At 38.0% G+C, this 19,450-nt stretch overlaps 1 protein-coding gene across 1 annotated transcript in view; it reads left to right on the forward strand.

Moving 5' to 3' along the window:
• The first annotated feature begins 1,038 nt into the window (after window positions 1-1,038).
• Window positions 1,039-19,450, forward strand: part of LOC139740627 (uncharacterized) — a 38,081-nt gene continuing 19,669 nt past the window's right edge. The window contains exons 1-6 of the mRNA XM_071651211.1: window positions 1,039-1,044; window positions 3,566-3,708; window positions 4,575-4,713; window positions 5,828-5,997; window positions 6,149-6,317; window positions 7,688-7,784. Of these exons, the coding sequence (XP_071507312.1) occupies window positions 1,039-1,044; window positions 3,566-3,708; window positions 4,575-4,713; window positions 5,828-5,997; window positions 6,149-6,317; window positions 7,688-7,784 (724 nt within the window). The remainder of the gene's footprint in view (window positions 1,045-3,565; window positions 3,709-4,574; window positions 4,714-5,827; window positions 5,998-6,148; window positions 6,318-7,687; window positions 7,785-19,450) is intronic.

Below are 19,450 nucleotides of genomic sequence, written 5' to 3' on the forward strand. Positions count from 1 at the left end.
TAGGGTCTCGATGTGAAAAAAAAAAACAAGCTTGTGTCATCGGCAAAACAAATGAATGATAAAATTTGCGATGATTTTGGAAGATCGTTTATGTATTAAATAAATAAAAGTGGGCCCCAAGGGGGAGTCATGTGGGACTCCACATGAGATAGGTTTTAATTGCGAATCATGGCCGTTAATATTAAAAAAATTGCTTTCTTTCTGTTAAATGACTCTTAAACCATTCTAAGGGCGTCCCGCGGATTCCACAATGACACAATTTATAAAACAAATTTCGTGATATATCGTATCGAAAGCTTTAGGAAAATCAAGAAAAACTCCAAATGTATGTTCAAAATTATCTATAGCATGAGCTACCTTGTCTATAAAAGTAAGTAGCTAACGCATGGATTGTGTTGTAATGTTTTCTGAAACCAAACTGAGAATCAGATAAAATGTTATGATTTGTGAGAAATTTTGATAATCGTCCGTAAACCTCCCTTTCAAAAATTTTAGAGATTGAAGTCAACAAAGAAATTGGTCGGTAATTATTCATTAAATCTTTCTGTCCCTTCTTAAAGATAGGGACAACTTTTGCGACTTTCATCTTATTGGGGACTTTGCCATTAAATAAAGATTGATTAAGAATATATGTAAGAGGAGAAACAATTTCCCTTAAAACATTTTTTAAAAGAATATTTGTAATTCCATTATATCCTGAACTTTTTTATCGTTCAAAATTCTTGATATCTATAATTTTTTTCTTCAACAATAGGTCCAAAAAATATTTATTGAGAATTCCTATTACCTAAATATTTATAAAATTCAGTTGATGATCTCGGGATTTTACCGGCAAGATGTGGACCAAGACTTGCAAAAAAATCATTGAAAGATTCCGCCATAATGACAGGGTCGTTAATCTGGCGGCCGTCCGCTGAAATATATTTGGGAGGATCGGTATAATATTTGTGTTTGAACGCCTCATTAATCACCTTCCACGTACTCTTCACATCAGATTTATATTTAACAAACTGCCTCGAAAAACTATACGTATTAAAGATGTCAGTATGTTCCGATAACGAATATTAATTTGTTTAAAAGGCGATGGATCTTTACGATACTTATGAAAAAGTTTATTTTTGCGGTTAATGGACCCGAGAAGAGATTTTGTAACCCATGGTTGCCGTGGTACTACTCTCTAATGATTAGAATGGTGAGGTCTTCAGAGAGGAACATAAGAATCATAATTAACAATTGAAATATTCATAAAAATTGTCAAAGGCTAAATCAGTTATCGATTATGGTTCTATTACACAGTTTACCAATATAAAAATCAACGACGACTGCATTTTTATGTACCACTTGAAAAGATTTTTTTTTTTTTTTGTGGGAGGGGGGGGGGGGGGGCTCATGTTTTGATAATCCCACTCCAAAGTGACAAATTTCCCCATTCGTTGCTCAGGTAATGAGGATTACCCACACTCCAATAACAATCAGGTGCCTGTGACATTAAGGGTCATGTTCAGCAGACAGTTCACAGAGCTTAAATGCGTATCGTCCCTTAAATTACAAATTTTGTTTTATTTGATTTGACTGCTGTAACGAGGTTCTTGGAAAAACTAAGGTTTTGACTCTGATGAAAATGGTCAATGCTTCGTCACTTGATAACTTGATAACCTGCGGTTTTTGTTTTTGTTTGTTTGTTTTTTTTGCATACGTGCGTGTGTGTTTTAGATGCTCTGCTGAAAACGAAAAAAGTTGATATGATAGTTCTATTACTTGACGGACGCATCCGAGATCAGTATTATGCACAACGCCATTATATGCAAAATATCTCTTTCCATCAGCAATGTTTACACGTTGGCAAATCTTTAAGTTATTTTGTTCAATGCAGGCTAGTATAGTTTTTCATACGATTTCATTCTTCCTCTGTATGAGAAAGGTAGTTTCAAGGCAGAAAATATTGACCTGCCAATTTCGTTCTTGAACTTAGAAGAACGTAGTAAGAAAATTGTAAGAAATAAGAGAAATGCGTTCATGGATTTCCCCTTTCGTTTTTTTTGCTGTCTCCAACTGATATTCGGCGCTCTCATAAAAAGCTGAGTGTTTTGTGCTATCTAGCACCTTGGACCATCTATAGGTCATAGACAAGGATGTGAAGTTCTTCCACTACTTATTTGCACAGTTATGCAGGAAATTCTTCAGGATTCGATAGGGAAAGAGTGTACGTCATTTACTTTAATAAAACAAAAAGATATACTAGGTGTTACGAAAAGCATTTCCCACTTTTGATCCTTAATAGTTCGAAAACTATAGATCAGATAATACTGTCATTGATATGAGTAATAGCTGATAGTGTACAATTTAGTTGGAGGTGATTTGAATGTGAAAACATGACTCAGTTTCGTTAAATCCATGATTAATCAAAAAGTAGAGTTCCAGATTTTGGTCAAATTTGAACCCTCTATAAAAAAAAAGAACTTTACACAAAGACCAATGATGTGTATTTGAGTGTGTGCTTACAATGACCCTGAACAATAGATATGAATACCACGAATACCACCTTTTCAGAGCTCTGCTGACTCCGGACTCTTTCTGCAAGGCACATGAATGCTTTATTAATAATTCATGATGGATTGCCCTGGGCACTGCTAGTCTGAATTCATAGCAAAGGGTAAAACGCATGCACATGGAAAAACGTAAGCACATGTCAGGATGAATAATGCCCGAGTCACATATAAACACGGATGCTCAAGGATCTACACGGTGATCCGGGGACGTCCGGGGAGATCCGGCGAGATCCGGGATTTTGGTATGACTGTACACACGGTATCAACACGGCAGCTACACGGATAAGGCCGGAAGAGCGCGGCGTCTACACGGACAAACACGGCATCTACACGGATCAACACGGCAGCTACACGGATCAACACGGCAGCTACACGGCAGCCACACGGACCACCCCGGATTGCTCTGCCAACACGGCAATCCCCGGATGACGCCGGATGTTTTTGACCTCCAAAAGTTGCCGTGTTGGCCTCCCGGCGTCAACACGGATCCCTCCCCGGATCAGATTCGGGATGGTCCGGGGGTGATCCGGGATGTCTATGTGACTGGGGCATAAAGACTACCTGTGATAGTGGAATATCGCATGATGGCATTATGTAATAGAACACTCCAATCCTGGTCATTGTTCAGGATCATTAGTTATCCATACACTCCCATACACACCAATCAGCCCCTGAGCAAAATTAAAATTTTACACAGACGATTGAAAACAGAGCAGAATCTGAGTCCTAATTTAAAAATAAATCTTGAATTTAATGAAACTGATAAATGCTATCATCTTTACATTACCTGCAACAAAATTGTACACTATTCAGCTATTGCTCATACCAGTGTCAGTGTTATCTGATATATAGTTTTTGAACTGTTAAGGATCAAAAGTGGGAAATGTTTTTTTGTAACACCTATAACCTATGATCGAAAATTGGACATCCATATCTACTTTTAGGTTTGTTGTAGTTTAGAATCCGGCGTTACTTTTGTCCAGATTTTCTAACATTGTTCCTCTATTTCTTCCCAGGTGACTTGTGTGGTCAAAGTCTCCTTTCAACTTGAGACGTATTCCAATCCAAATCACACAAAATTAGACGGTGGTTGTTGCGACCCATTTTTCTGTAACTCTTGTGACAACTATTTCCGCCTGTGCTTCTCGGAAGTTGGAAGGCAAGTGATCTTGGGATGGGGAAGTGGTTGTTGTTTGTTTGTGTTTGTGTTTGTAAATGTAATATGTATAGTTAAACTATCAGTTGCTCAACGTTATCATACATATAACTTCTTGGTATGTGAATTTGAGGATGTGGTGTAACATAAAAGCACTGACATGATAACAAGGGTGGAGAAATATAGATTAAGGATAAAACCATTAACAGTGTGATAGCCACATGGTGATCAATGTCATATCGCTCATGTAAAGTCCTTACTCATGGTTTGCATGCAAACAGTCGATTCTTTCCAAAATATGTCTCAGTATGAATTCTTGCAAAAGAATATGTTACTGGGTATATGTTGACAACATATAAACTATCACACTTTTCACTCGGCCAAAACAAATACAATAATCGCAATAATGTCATCAACATTTATCCGTTAGGGTTTTATTACTGTTGGCCACACTGGTCACCCCACTTACGTCTCAGCGTCAAAAGTGATCCCCGAGGTTAACCCATTTGATTACAGTGGTTATCCTTCAGTCCCACTCTCTCCATAGCCCGGGAAGCTTTATAAAGTTTCGTTCTCTTGAACTTAAGGATTGTGTTAGGGTAGATATGAACGTCAAAGATTTTGACGAGGATGACGAGCAAAGATCATTAAGCACAGTGCAGTACTAAAGATAAAATGAAATTTTAGATGATTTTTAGATGAAATCGGGCGACTTTCAGCACACAGTGCTATACGTATGGGTGGAAATCACTGATATCTCTATGGAAGAACAAGATCAGTGGTGGAAATGAGCTGCATGCTTGGCGGAGGTCTGCGCTCTCAGAGAACTTTTCTGGCTTAAATGTGCAATATATCAATATCGCTTACAGCACATTCACTCAGAGCTTCTGTCCTTACGGCAAACCCGAGACCGACATCATATTTGTCGACAATGACGACTTTGATTTTCCGGTGATGTTATCTGACACGGTCTACAATCCTCTTGAACTCTCCATCAATTCCTGGCAGGTAAGAAAAATATGTCTTTTGATTCAATCGCTAAAACGCCGTTTACGTTCGTTGCAGCAGGTTGATTTACTGTCAAATTTTTGCTTCAAATGCCTAATTACACTCATAAAATTCGGTAATATGACATTATCGTAATGTAATTCTCAGTGAGGGATCCAGGAATTCTGTAAAGGAAGGGGGCACAAAAAATTCTTTTTCCGCTTCCGGGTTTCATCGGCTGACAAGCAAAAACAAACAAACAGACAAACAAAAAACAAACAAAACAAAACGGCTTCAGCGCAATTTTCTGGTGACACTACAATCCGCTGACAAAGATGATTTCTGTAAAAAACGAAAGAGGGTGCACCGTTCCGCTTTTCATTGATTTTTTATTTCTTTTATTCAAAAAGAAGATTGAAGTGGAGCGCTGGCCCGCACAGGGTTCACTTCCCCCCCCCCCCCCCTCCACGATTCGCTATTGATTCTTTATCTTTCCTTTACTTTTTAATTTTTCGTAGAGCATTTTCTTAAACCTCCCAGTGTGCAACAGATTGTTGCATTTCAACTATGAAAATACAAAAGCTACCTCATGTGGGATGGGATACTTTCGCCCACACCCTTCTGAATCGGTCGATCTCCATAGATTTAGTACACAGTAAGTACGCAGACGCAGAAAAAGATGAAACGAATACAATGCAGCCAGTCCATGAATATTAACTTTTTTACTTTTTAGTGACGATTTTCCGGATATTCAACCCAATATATATGCACTCGGTAGTTAAATTAGCTTTCTAAAAATGCAAAAGCTGGGAGGGGGTATCTCTCCCCCCATCCTGACTTGTGTGCCTCCCCCCCCCCAAAAAAAAAAAAGAAAAAAATTGAACATAATGATTATTCTTGCCAAGTTTATTCCTGCATACAGCCATAAATGAGCTTGATTCAGCGTAATCAGGTTTGACTCTATATTGATAATGTGCATTTGGTATGTTTATATAAAAGTTCAGTGTATATGCACGAATAATAATTTCTTCATCTCTGCCATCATGTTTTCATTCATTTGTCTATCTGTCTATCCAATGTTATCTGTCTCCACCAATCAAAATTCTATTCACATTATTACGTTACCAAACCACAGAACGGATTTAAAGCAAACATAGAAGTCCTTGACTTGGATCATTTGAATAGCTATAATGTGATCGACCAAATCGGCTACAACTTCAAAGGCAACTTGTACCAACCATTCCGATCGGCCGCGCTGGCTGAGACGAGGACTCTAGATTTGAACCAGGGCAACGGAGAAGCCAAGTGAGCAAAACCTCTTCTTCACGTCACATCTATACCATATCTGAGAATAATAATCTAATTCCACTCAAAGTTGACAGAGGTTTTCAATGTATTCCCGTAGTTCTTCTGTTATTGTTTTGTTTTGTTCTGGTTTTGTCTTTCTAATAAAAAGCATAACAGTATCTGTGAAGGTTTACTGCGAACAGCACTATTACGACACGTCGGCAGGTTGCAGCGTGTACTGCTTGGCTCGGAACGATAACTTGGGCCACTACGACTGCGATGACATCACTGGGGCGAAGATATGTCTCGCTGGCTACGAGGGACCCGACTGCAACCAGGTTAGAGATGTCATGCAGATAGTTGAGAAGAATGAAGAACAAATCTTTATATAAGATAAAAGCAATGGAGAGCGAAGGTTGTTGACGAGGTAGAAGGGACGCAGTAAAAGAATATTTTATCTAAATCATTGACATTTGCGTCTAGTTGCATTGATTGACAAAATTGTCCTACCTCGACGTAAATGCGCCCCGAATCAATCAGTGGAAGGGGTATTAGTAGTAACAATGATAAAAATTCACGGATACGCATGCTCCGGCAGGATTCGAAACTACGACCTAGTAATCACCGGACAACAGTCCTGTGTTTACTAGACTACCGAGCTTCGGCCTGACAGTTAGTGCTTGTTCCAATTCGTATAGGCTGCAAAAGGTACTGCATACATAATCAATTTAATGAATAGCTCGACGTAGAAATTTTGTTAAGTTGAATTAATGCTCATTACCTGCTGCACGCTACACAGACCAGCACTGGCAGTCGAACAGAAGCTTGGTGTTCTATAGTGGATAAGACACCTGTCCGACGATCAGGATATCGTAGGTTCGAATCCTGTCCGAGTATACATATGCCCATGATTGTTTTTATGGATATATAGGCCCTACAACTAAAACACTGATTAATGTGTGCATATTTGCGTTAATGTAGGGAATTTGACAGTCAGTTGCAAAAGAATAATATTGATATAAAAACGAAGAACACAGATTTTGAATAGAAGAGGAGAAAACTGTAAAGTCAGGTCAGCTAGATCAGGATGACGAGAATCAAAGTATAAAAAGATCGATAAAAATTTTCATCAATTTTTAATCCATGACTAAATTTTAGTCCACTGAAAAACAAGCGGATCGCATGTCTGACGGACTTCTAATGTACATGGCGTTTTGCACATTTCAAATCTGCAAAGTCTATAGGCCCTATACGAACAAGTAGCAAGTAGCATGTACTTAAGTATATAGGAGCATGTTAGTTTCCCGCGCAGAGAGAAATTCGTGATAAGAAACGGGGGTTAGTCTATGTAGACAGAGATCAACCAGGAGTTACCCGCTTTGGTGGTGGTGGGGGTGGGGGGAGCAAACTAACGCTTTGGGGTGTATCTGGTAAGGGGAAGAGGTAAATAGAAACACAATTACGTTTCATTGGAAGAAAGAGGAGTAAACCTGAAAAAAAATCTTCGCTAAAGCGTTGGGGAGAAACAGAGGAAGTAAAAAATGAGTGAATGGGTAAAAAGGAATCGGATTACAAGGAGTTGAGGAAACACGACCATTGGTGCCTTGGAATATTCTCCAAAGAAGTCAAGCTGTGAAGAGCAAAAATGAGTGTTTAGAGTAGTGACAGGTAAACTGTATCGGCAACTAACCCATTTGCTTTCTGTTAGGAAACTACTGAATGTCACTCCGATCCATGCTTGAACGACGGGACCTGTGTTGATCTTCACGACGCCTTTCGCTGCAACTGTCTTCCCGGAACAACAGGTAAATGAAGAAAACAGTAAAACTTTGCCCAATACCCAAGAATTTATCAAGTTTATCTGCCCGCTATGTGTCAAAATAATTTGTCCTTTGATTAAACTATTGCGGCAGAAATGTGGGATGATATTTTTAACGACATACGTGGTCCATTGCCGTCTATAAAAATTATGGTGGCATTGGCTGTAAGAGAAGAGAAAAAGAGAAAATCTGAGAGCAATGAAGACTAGTCGCCAATTGTTCCTACCTCACGTCATTATAAGTTTTGTCAACAGTTATGACTGGATCGATAGTGCAGAGGATAAGACAAAAAAAAAAATCATTCTAAGACAAACCAGCATTAAATGGAGGGAACCTGATAAAAGTAAGCTTCTCATAGCAAATGACTGCAATAAAAGTGTTAAGTTCATCTTTGCGGTGTGTGTGTGTGTGTGGGAGGAGGAGGGGATGGGAGTGGAGGCAGCTATATATGTACGGAGGCTGATGCATACGACAGAATTTTGTATTATTTCATTTTCATTTCATTTCATTTCATTTCATTTATTTCCACATTAAAAACAACAATCATTACATTTCAAGTCATAGTATAAACATATTCATTGCGGGGGACCAATTAAAGCCTTTCAGGCTTGTTGGGAATAGGCCCCAAAGTAAATACAAGACTTTCTCAACTTACAATATATAGATACAAAATATATAGAACACAAATGGTGCACAATCAAAGCAGGATGAAGAAGGAAAAAGAAGAGAGTAAAATACTGGCAGAATATACAAAACCATGTTGCTATTACATACGGAAAGTGCGCCTAAAATTGTTTCTGAACTGCTGTAATGATTTGTAGGTTTTCAGTTCTTTTGGTAAAGTATTCCACAAAATGGGACCTTGATAAAAAATTGTTGACTTGGCTAATTCGGTTCGATAAAGGGGAGGATGAAAATTTTGTTGGTTTCTTGTATTATAAGAATGAATACTGCTGTTGAGATGAAAACATAGTTATCATTGTGAACTTCCTATTTTCTGTCACTGAGAAACATAAGAAGCATAAAGCTAGATTAATTCGTCGTGTACAGTGATCAAAAACTTCGTGAGAAAACAAAACTAAACACACACACTCACATGCAAGAGAGAGAGAGAGAGAGAAACCAAACTGGTTTAATACACTATACTGTACTTCGACGTTCTCCGCAGGGCATACAATAGGCAATTTGTGTTGGAACTGCGTTTCACTCCCTGCCGTGGACACAATGCCAATCATGCATATGATTACAAACAATTTTGAATTACTTGTTCATTTTTTAAATAAAATGAATTGTAATCAATCTGCACTGATGTCATTCTTTTAGATATGAAGTTGTTGTCAGTACTGTGGTTTCTCCTTCTTCTTATCGTATGACAAATACATAGGTAGAGTGATATGTCCAGGCTGCCTAGCCAACCTATAGGGTGTCGTCTGTTGTGTCTTTAATTCTCTCGATGCCACCTCGATAGCAGCTGAAGGGGCAGTCGTGCACAACATGCAGAAAAAATCTGGTCAGGAAAACTACAGTCACAGGCTGGACTGTCAAATAATTTCTAACGATGAGGCGGGTGGTGGGCTGTCTAGGCATGGGCTGTGCACTGCGGATCCTACTAAGGGACACCGACTGCTTCCTTTGAGGGTAAAATCCAGCTGGTTTGATGAGGGATCCTTGATGAGTTCTTGATTGGGAATTTCAGATTCTTTCTATAATCTCTTCCATTCTTTGTTTAAGTTAAACCGATTGATTGCCTTCTTGAAGGGACTGACTACCGGAAAGGACTGCGAGATTTGAGTAGCATATTTGGAAGGTTGTTCAAATCCTCATGGATGGGAAAGTCAGGCTTCGCGTTGAAGAGTAGGGCAGCCTTGCGGATCATCTGCTAACGTGGTAGGGGAGAGGAGTGATGTGTTATAAAGTCAGCAGCCACTAGGTAGGTGTTGAGTTAAGGGTGCCAAAGATTATTCTCACTGTAGAGTTGAAGATCGTATCGATGTGCTTGGTGTACCAGCTCCCACCAAAACTGGTGAACAGTACTCCGTAACTGATGAATATAAAAGAGAGTAAAATCTGCAGTTCGGAGTGTATGCGCATCAGAGCCCCAGCTGTTCACTGCTAATTTGCAGAAGATCTTAAACCTGGTCTTGGTTCATTCTTCATCTGCTTACCACGAAGGACAAGTTGAGTTCAGACCAAGCTTGTCTGTTGCTGAGGTGGAAAATAGTGACTATGGTCTTAAAAGTGTTGGGAGGCGCCAGTAGGAGAGGTAGTCCGCCATCTTGTTTAGGTCCCCTGTGAGTGTGGAGTTGAGTTTGCAAAAGTCAGTGGATTGAATGGCCAAAGCAAGATCATCTGCACATGCAAATCTCCTTGAAGGTGTCCTACACATGTCACTCACATCAATTTTAAAGAGCATTGGCACCAGGACAGATCTTTGGGGAATTCCATTATTCAGCGTTCTGATTGAGCATGTGTGACCTGAAAGCAACATGGAGGCAAGGAGGTTCACATTTGTCTAACACTTGAAGATGCGACAGACCCCAAGAAGGAGGCCACATCTCCACACTGTAGCATATGCCGAAGACATGTCAATCAGAGCAGCCCGTGTCTTGAGGCCACGTTGGCAGTCAGCCTCGATGTTGGTAGTAAGTGCAAGGGCTTGGTCATATTGCAGCTCCTACGATGTCGAAAACGTCTATTCCTTCAGTAAGGCTGGTTCTACAAGGGAACTGAGCCTTACCAGGAGTTGCTCAAACAACTTGTATTAGGTACAGAGAAGAGAGATTAGCTGGTAGCTTGCGTGATCATCAACAGGATTCCCACGTTTCAGAATGACGATGTTCTTGTCCTCTATCCTGATCTTGGAAATGACAATACTGCAGTAGAAAACTGTAGGAGAGTAGTCTGCCAGGCACGAGTATTATGGCCAAAGTTCTTCAGAAACTCAAAATAAATACCATTCAGCTCCTGCTGGTTTACCTGCTTTGATGGATTAAAGGTCAAATCCACTTCTGGTGTAGGGTTTGGCAAGCGGGCTGCTCTTCGGGGAGGACGAGTATGTCGCTGAAAGATCATTATGGACTTCTTGGTGTGCCTCCGTGGAGTTGAGAAGTTGGCGAGAGGCAACTGCATTGGCTGTTACCTATGGTGGCTTATGCCGGACAACGGATGCTGCACCATGGCTCTTGAGAAGATTCCATGACTTTATACTAGAGTGCGTGCAATTTGAGAAAATCAAGGAGATCCATAGCAATGTCTGCGTCGTTGTTGATGTTGTTGTTTGTTTTTATTTCCGTCTTTATATAAAAATACACACATTACATGTTGCATATACATTGCATATACGTACAGAAGAAACGGGGGATTGCCTGTTCAGTCATATTTTCAAAATATGTCTGTTCTTCCACAGGGTCCCAAATTTACAATACAATACAAGAATAATACACTGTATATACAAAACATAAGAAAAAATAATGAAAATCATATACCGAACTGGTACAGTGAGAGTCAATAGGTAGAGAAAAGCAGAGCAAGGAAAAGAAAAAGAGGAGGAGAACAAACTTACAAAAGAAAAGGCAATATACCCCCTCCCCCCCCCCAAAGAAATGGCTGTGACATTTGGTACTCCATTGAGTCCCTTTTTTACCATAATGCTCTATCTAAATAATCAGATAATAACATTTGAAAAAATCTTAAAGTTAATGCGTTACGAATTTCATTGGGCAATTGATTATACATTGATATTCCCCTGTAAAAAAAAGTCCTTTAACAGTTATTAGAATTTGGCTAAAATTCTGATTTGAACGAAGTGAATAATTGAGAAATCTTCTAGAGATATTATCAGACATGTAATTAGGGAGAAAATTCTGCGATATCTTATAAATCATCATACTCATATTCTTTTTATATCGGTAGTCAAGAGATTCCCAGCCCAAAATATCATGAATATGTTGAGTAGAAAGAAAAGAATATGGATTTACTCTCATAATCATACGACCCGCTCTATTCTGTAGCTTTTGAAGGGCTGACAGAACCTTGTGATGGAGCGGAATACCAGATAACGTTTGCGTAATCAAAATGTGGAAGAATCACGGATTTATATATCAAATTCAAATTTGATTCATTTACAATATATCTTAATCTTCCAAGAAAATCAATAAGTCTACTGATTTTCTGGCACATTCCATCTACACGAATATTCCATTTCAACTCAGCGCCGATATGAATTCCAAGATATTTTACCATTTCAACATTTCGAATCTTTATTTTTACATCTAGTGAATTACACCTTGAGAGCATAAATCTCGTACCAAAAAGCATACTGACGGTCTTTGAAAAATTGACCAATAGTTTGTTCTGTGACATCCACTGATCCAAAACTTGCATTTCTTTGTTTAAAATGGACTCCAAGACTTTAACATCTTTGTTGGAGTAGTAAATGACTGTATCATCCGCATAAAGATGAACACGACATGACTGGAAAATACGAGGCAGGTCATTAATGAAAACACAAAACAGTAGAGGGCCAAGAAGAGAGCCCTGGGGCACGCCATTAGTTAAGTACATTTCATCAGACAATGCGTTGTTGACCTTAGTCACTATCCTCCTGCCCGTCAGATAACTCTTAAACCATTGAAGTGTACCTCCATTTATACCAATTCTCGACAACTTTTCTAACATTACATTGTGGTCGACAGTGTCAAACGCTTTCCGTAGGTCGACGAATATCGCCCCAGTATATTCACCTTCATCCATGGCCAAAAGCCATTCATCAGTAACCTTTACAAGGGCAGTTACAGTGGAATGATTTGCCCTGAATCCAGACTGAACCGGTGTTAAGACATTGTTCGCTTTAAGATGGTGTGATAATTGCAACGAAAATATGCGCTCGAGTAATTTCGAGATACAAGGCAGCAGGGAAATTGGCCTGTAATTATCAGGGTTCGACTTATCTCTTTTTTGTATATCAAAATTACCTTGGCTATTTTCCATGACTCTGGGACAACTCCTTCAATAATGGATTTACTTATCAAATACTTCATAGACTTATTCAATATATCAGCGCATACTTTCAAAATCTCAACCGATATACCATCAATACCAGTCAATTTTTTATTTTTCAGTTTGTTGATTTCGTTCATAACCTGAGCTTCAGATACAACTGTAAATGTGTCCATATTATCATAACATACGGATTCTCTAGTAATATCTACTTCGGTCACGTCAGTTTTCTCAGCCTGATGTTCATTTAACAAATTCATAGCAGCACTGGCAAAGTGTTCATTAAATTCGGAGGCTTTACTGTATGCATCATCACAAGAGAGATGATGAGACGATGTGCCGTTATTTGGCAGAAAAGATTTTAGATTTGGCAGAAAAGATTTTAGAACATTCCAGGATTCAACACGTTACATGTTACTTCTTGTGTCTTACTGATCATATCCTGGCGATAGCTTTAATGCAACAACAGTTTATAGTGTATATACCAAAGCAGGCTTTATGATTATGGAAATCATGTTGTACTCCTGAAACCAATGATAGCTCGGTCACAGTAATAGTTCACATTTTAGTTTTTTTTTTCTTACTTGGCACCCTTACATCATCTGGTCTTATTTACTATCCGTTCTCCGTTTCTTTTTCACAAACACTGATTACTCGGGGCTTACAGCCAAACAAGAATTTGAATTTTGTATATTTTCTGACAATTTCGTTTTATGTGTGCAATGAACTGTTGCTGTTTTCAGGTGATATATTCGTGGTGGAATAATGGACGATTTTGTTATGTTTTTATGACTGCATGTCCGTCATGTATAATTAGAAAAGTTGCAGCGATTTTATCACTGTAAAACATGTAATACCATACATTTGAATACACACACACTTATGCACATTACACATATACAGAGTACATCATACACACACACATTATACACACACCCGCATCAATACACATTATACACACACATGTTTACAGACACTCCCCTCAAGCGCATGTTTGATATACAGCAAGAGGTTATTTCCTTGTGGTAAGAATCTGAATTTTATATATTTTAAACAATTTGGTTTTATATATGTAAGGTTGTGTTTTTTTTGTGATAGCATTCGTTGTATAGTAAAAGATGTAAAAGATAGTAAGAGTTTTATGTTCTGTGTAGGTCTATGCATGTTCGTCGAGTACAATGGGAGCAATTCAGTACTGAACAAACAAATCATAATACACTGTACGCTTGAATACACACACGCTAAATGCACACACGTTAAATGCACACACACATAACCGTATACACTTTAGTATTATGTGATGTTTAAAAACACATCCTTTAGGCACCTCAGCAGCTGTTCGAAATGCACCAAGAGGCACTTTACTTGTAGCAAATTATCGGAATTACATTTTATGCATTTTACCGTGTATGTATAAAGAATTGCAATTTCATGTTTATATCTGTAGTACAAACAGGTTTGTTATATTCACATGTATACATCATGTCTTTTATGTACAATTGTGAGCAATTCAGCAATCCATATTGCTGCGAGTCACGATTTCAATAAACCATGAATAATAACAAAAAAAAAAGCTTGCTTTCATGTAGGTCCCGCCATACTTTTCTGTGATCAACCCCATCTCGATTTCGAATTTGACCAGTTATTACATATAATTACTGTGTTATCACCATGTATTTATTGATGTGTTTTGCACATTGTTTACAAGGTGAAAGAACTTGTTTGATTTCTGTTATAATGTCCATAAATGAGAAGCATGGAAATAAAATGAATTGAATTGAATTGAATTGAATTTCTTCCATTCAGACAATTTATTGATGTAATTCTGTTTTTCATTTTCGTTATAACATCAGTAACTTTATTTCTCAGCCGTCGATATTCATTCCACAACTGTTCATTTTTGTTTAATTGCTTTCTTCTTAACCTTGTCTCTTTCTCTCATCAATTCAAAAATCGATTCATTCAACCAAGGAGAGTATTTGTTACGCATACGCTTTGTCTTTATAGGCATGTGCTTGTTGGTGACTAATAATACCTTTTTTTTCCCATTTCTTAACAGCATCCTCCAAATTATAACAAGTTTCAATTTCATTCCAGTCTTGTTCCATGAGATCTTTACGAAATATATTCCACTCAATATTTTTTGACTTTCTAAAGGTTACATAATTGTGGTCATGGGTGATTAAGCTATTTGTTTTCCAGATCAGATAGTTCATGAAATGATCGCCCATGCTTACCTCGAGAACACCTGAGGTCTTTATACAGTCAGTGTTATTTGTCAGCATATGATCAATAAGAGTGGCTGTCTCTTCAGTAACTCTGGTGCATTTCGTACTATTTAATTGATAAAATCCGTAAATATTATTTATCTGATTATATTTGCTTATATGTGGAGAAAAAGGTTTTTTATAAATATCAAAATTTGTATCACCCATGATAATGGAATGACAGTTGAAATTTCCCATGAATGCTAGCAAATCTTCGTACGTACCTAAGACTGCACGTCCAGAGTTAGGCGGCCTGTACCAATTCAAAAAAAGAATGGGTTGAGAATTTCTCAATTCGATCGAAATTAAGATAGCTTCCAACTCAAATAAAGACCGGTGTTCCAAAACTTTGTAACAAATACTATTCCGAATATAAATGGCTCCACCTCCACCATTTCGGTTTCCATCTTTTCTTATAATCGAGTCCAGGGATTTCTATTTCACTGTCTTGAATCCCTTCATCCAACCTGGTTTCATTGAGAGCGCAAACATAAACATCATTTTGCAGGATGATAGATTTCAACTCATCAAAATTTTTCATTACACTAACAACATTCAGTTGTATACATTTCAAACCTTTCTCACACAATGACTTGAATTTGAATTCACATCCATATAAACCGTTTCCATCTGTTACTCTTTGAGGCTTGCGTTTTGCATCACTATTTGAATCATTTATGCATTTCTCATCATAGAAAGGTAATTGCTTCATCAAGCATTTTGGACACTTCTAGTCCAAAAACTGTTCCGATAAATCGTTGTAGACATTTAAAGGGATGCTTGCACATGAAATATGCACCCATCTTTCACAATGTGTACATAAAATACCCTTTTGATTATTTTTGACACATTTAGAGCACAAAGTACATGGATATTTCTTGCCCATTAGCTACAAATTAAAGGAAAAAGTAAAAAAAAAAAAGAAAAAAACACACACTCAGCAAATATATGATGGTATAACTATGTTTTACAATACTGAACAAGGGTTCCCAAAAAGTCATAAACAGTGAAATACGACTAAAATACACTATGCTGGCCTCAGATTTCTAGGTACCAGTAGCACTAGATCCTATCCAGTCAGCTAACCGCCGTACACACAATGTACAACAAGAATAAAATTGCAGACAGTCGAGTCGAACGTTGCACTCTTGTCTTTATTGAATTATCCTTCTTGCTGTGCATGCGCAAGCCCAAGTGCGTGTGCGCATGTATGTGATGAACGAACGGTAAAACTGCAAATGAAACAATGAATGATACACTGTATGAACATATCAAACATACATTTCTTTGAATCACAATAAATTGAATGCATATGGATATAATGCTCCATTAACACACACACAAAAAAAAGGTTTGCTTCTTCTGAACAAACAATAGTACACTGTCTTGTACTGCGTCATTATACGTACACATTTTGTATCCATGCATGTATTCACTACACATTATGAAATGGCAGCTTTATAATGTCATTATCCATCCATTGTTACACTGTATCAATGTTATTACACTTTGTAGGTGACACTGTGGCAATATTCATGTTCTATTGCAATGTCTACAAAAAAAATAATACATGTATTTAGAGGCCGTGATATGCATGTAAAGACCCTATACCAGACTTACACAGTGGCGTATCTAGGGGGGGGGGGCAAGGGGGGCACGTGCCCCGGGCGCCACTCCTTGGGGGCGCAAAAAAAGAAAAAAAAAAGAAAAAAAAGGAAAAAAAAACGAAGAAGAAGAAGAAAAAAGAAAAAAGAAAAGAAGAAGAAGAAAAAAAAACTCGCCCCGAAGGGCGGGGGGGGGGGGGGGCAGAAAACCAAATCAAACAAGATAAGAACAAAACATGATGATGACGCGGACAAAATGACAATGTTTATTGTGTTCACACAAGAATTCCATGTTCTGTCAGCTGAAATACAAAAATTTTCGGCTCGCTCGCTGCGTTCGCTCGCCAAAATTCATATAAATAAAGAAGGTTAGAACAAAACGTGATGATGACGCGGACAAAATGGCAATGCCTATTGTGTTCACACATGTCATTTTATATTCAGCAGGCAAAATGTTTCACGGAGCAGCGGCTGCAATTTCTTTCGCTCTGAAGCGATCGCCAATTGGATCAAAAGAAGGCGCCAACGGTTTAAAACATACGGGGGGGGGGCGCAAAAAAAAAATCAAGCAAGATAAGAAGAAAACGTAATGATGACGCGGAAATATGCAAATTTCGGCTCACTCGCTCGTACAATTTAGAGTATTTTTTTCAAGTCCACAGTTTGTTGGTATAAATCGTTATCTATAAGGCCGTCACTATATCTTGATTAGGATTGTAAGATTAAATAAGCAAGAATTCAATGTTTTGTAAGCTGAAATACAAAAAAAAAAAAAAAATCGGCTCGCTCGCTGCGCTCGCTCGCCAAAATTTATCCAAAAAAAAAAAGAGAAGAAGATAAGAACAAAGCGTGACGATGACGCGCACAAAATGACAATGTCTATTGTGTTTACACATGTCATTTTATATTTAGCAGGATGAATGTTACACGGAGCAGCGGCTGCAATTTCATTCGTTCTGAAGCGATCGCCGATTGGATCAAGAGAGGACGCCAACGGTCTCGAACATAATTATGGGAGGGGGGGCGCAAAAAAAAATCAGAAAAGATAAGAACAAAACGTAATGATGACGCGGAAATATACAAATTTCGGCTCACTCGCTCGTACTAATTTAGAGTACTAGTATTGTAAGTCCTCAGTTTGTTGGTATACAAATCGTTATCTATAAGGTCGTCACTATAATTTATCTTGATTAGAATTGTAAGATTTGATAAGCAAAAAATGACAAGAATTCCATGTGTTGTAAGCTGAAATACAAAAATTTTCGGCTCGCTCGCTGCGCTCGCTCGCCAAAATTTATCCAAAAAAAAAAAAAAAGAGATAAGAACAAAACGTGATGATCACGTGGAAATATACAAATTTTGGCTAACTCGCGCGTACTAATTTAGAGTACTTTTTAAATTCCTCATGCAGTTTTTTGGTATGAATCGTTATAAGGCCGTCACTATATCTTGATTGGAATTGTTAGATTTGATTAGCAAAAAATGACAAGAATTCCATGTTTTGTAAGCTGAAATACCAAAATTTTCGGCTCGCTCGCTGCGCTCGCTCGCCAAAATTTATCAAAATTCATTACATTTAAATCACCCTCAAAAGACCCCTTTTAAGTGCTTGAAAACGCATATCATGCGGACTTTCTTTAAAGGACAAGTTCACCTTCATAAACATAAGGATTGAGAAAATGCAACAATATTAGTAGAACACATCAGTGAAAGTTTGAGGAAAATTGGACAATCGATGCAAAAGTTATGAATTCTTAAAATTTTTGTGTTGGAACCGCTGGATGAGGAGACTACTACAGCTTGTGAGTCATATGCGTACAACAGGATAAAGAAAATGTAAAGAAAATTCAACATATTTCACTTTTTTTCCCATAATAAAAGAGCACTTGACTTGTCTCTTTCTAAAAGCAGGGGGAATAATATTACCCCTAACATATGTCGGTAACGAGTCAAGGGAATATGCACTTTTTTCAACATATGGAATTTTGTGAAATTCTCTTAATATTTTCCTTATACTGTTGTACGCATGTGACATCTAAGTTATTCATACACTGCAGTAGTCTTCTCATCCAGCGGTTACTACACAAAAACTTCAAAAATTCATAACTTTTGAACGGGTTGTCCGATTTTCCTCAAACTTTCAATGACGTGTTCTCCTAATATTGCTACATTCTCTCAATCCTTATGTTTATGAGGGTGAACTTGTCCTTTAAAGTCCCTACCGGGATGGGGTTGGGGTTGAACACTTTCTCAGAAATTAGGGGCGCAATTTTCGCGCTTGCCCCGGGCGCCGTTTTCCCTAGATACGCCACTGGACTTACAGACTTGTGATCTTCCAAGCCTAGAAGCTTAGCCCTTCTGGATGCATTCTGATTGCGATCCTGTCCCAAGCTGTGAAATAATACAGTAAGTTGCAAAGAATTGTATGGAAAATGCAAAATAACTTACATCACACATTATATGCCTACATATGTGGCACTACGCTTGCCTTCGTACATTTGAGCAAGGCAAATTATACTTTCCCTTAAGCCAGAGTTGCTTAAGATGCCTTAATAACGTACACTTCATATCACATGAAAATGAAATATTTCAGCCTGTACGCTACCATATACATCAAACCACATACATGTACTTATGAATGTAATACGTAAAGCACGTACCTCGAAACACAAAAGACAGTCTTTTATTCATACACTTGTATTAACGTCTAAATGCATTATTTAGACTGGAACTGCCTAAACAACAAAATTATCACTAGTCTTTATCATTACTAGTATCAAAT

Source organism: Diadema antillarum, unplaced genomic scaffold (assembly GCF_040938485.1).
Source record: "Diadema antillarum isolate AM-2024a unplaced genomic scaffold, OU_Dant_1.0 seq00000870_RagTag, whole genome shotgun sequence".
NCBI lineage: Eukaryota > Metazoa > Echinodermata > Echinoidea > Diadematoida > Diadematidae > Diadema > Diadema antillarum.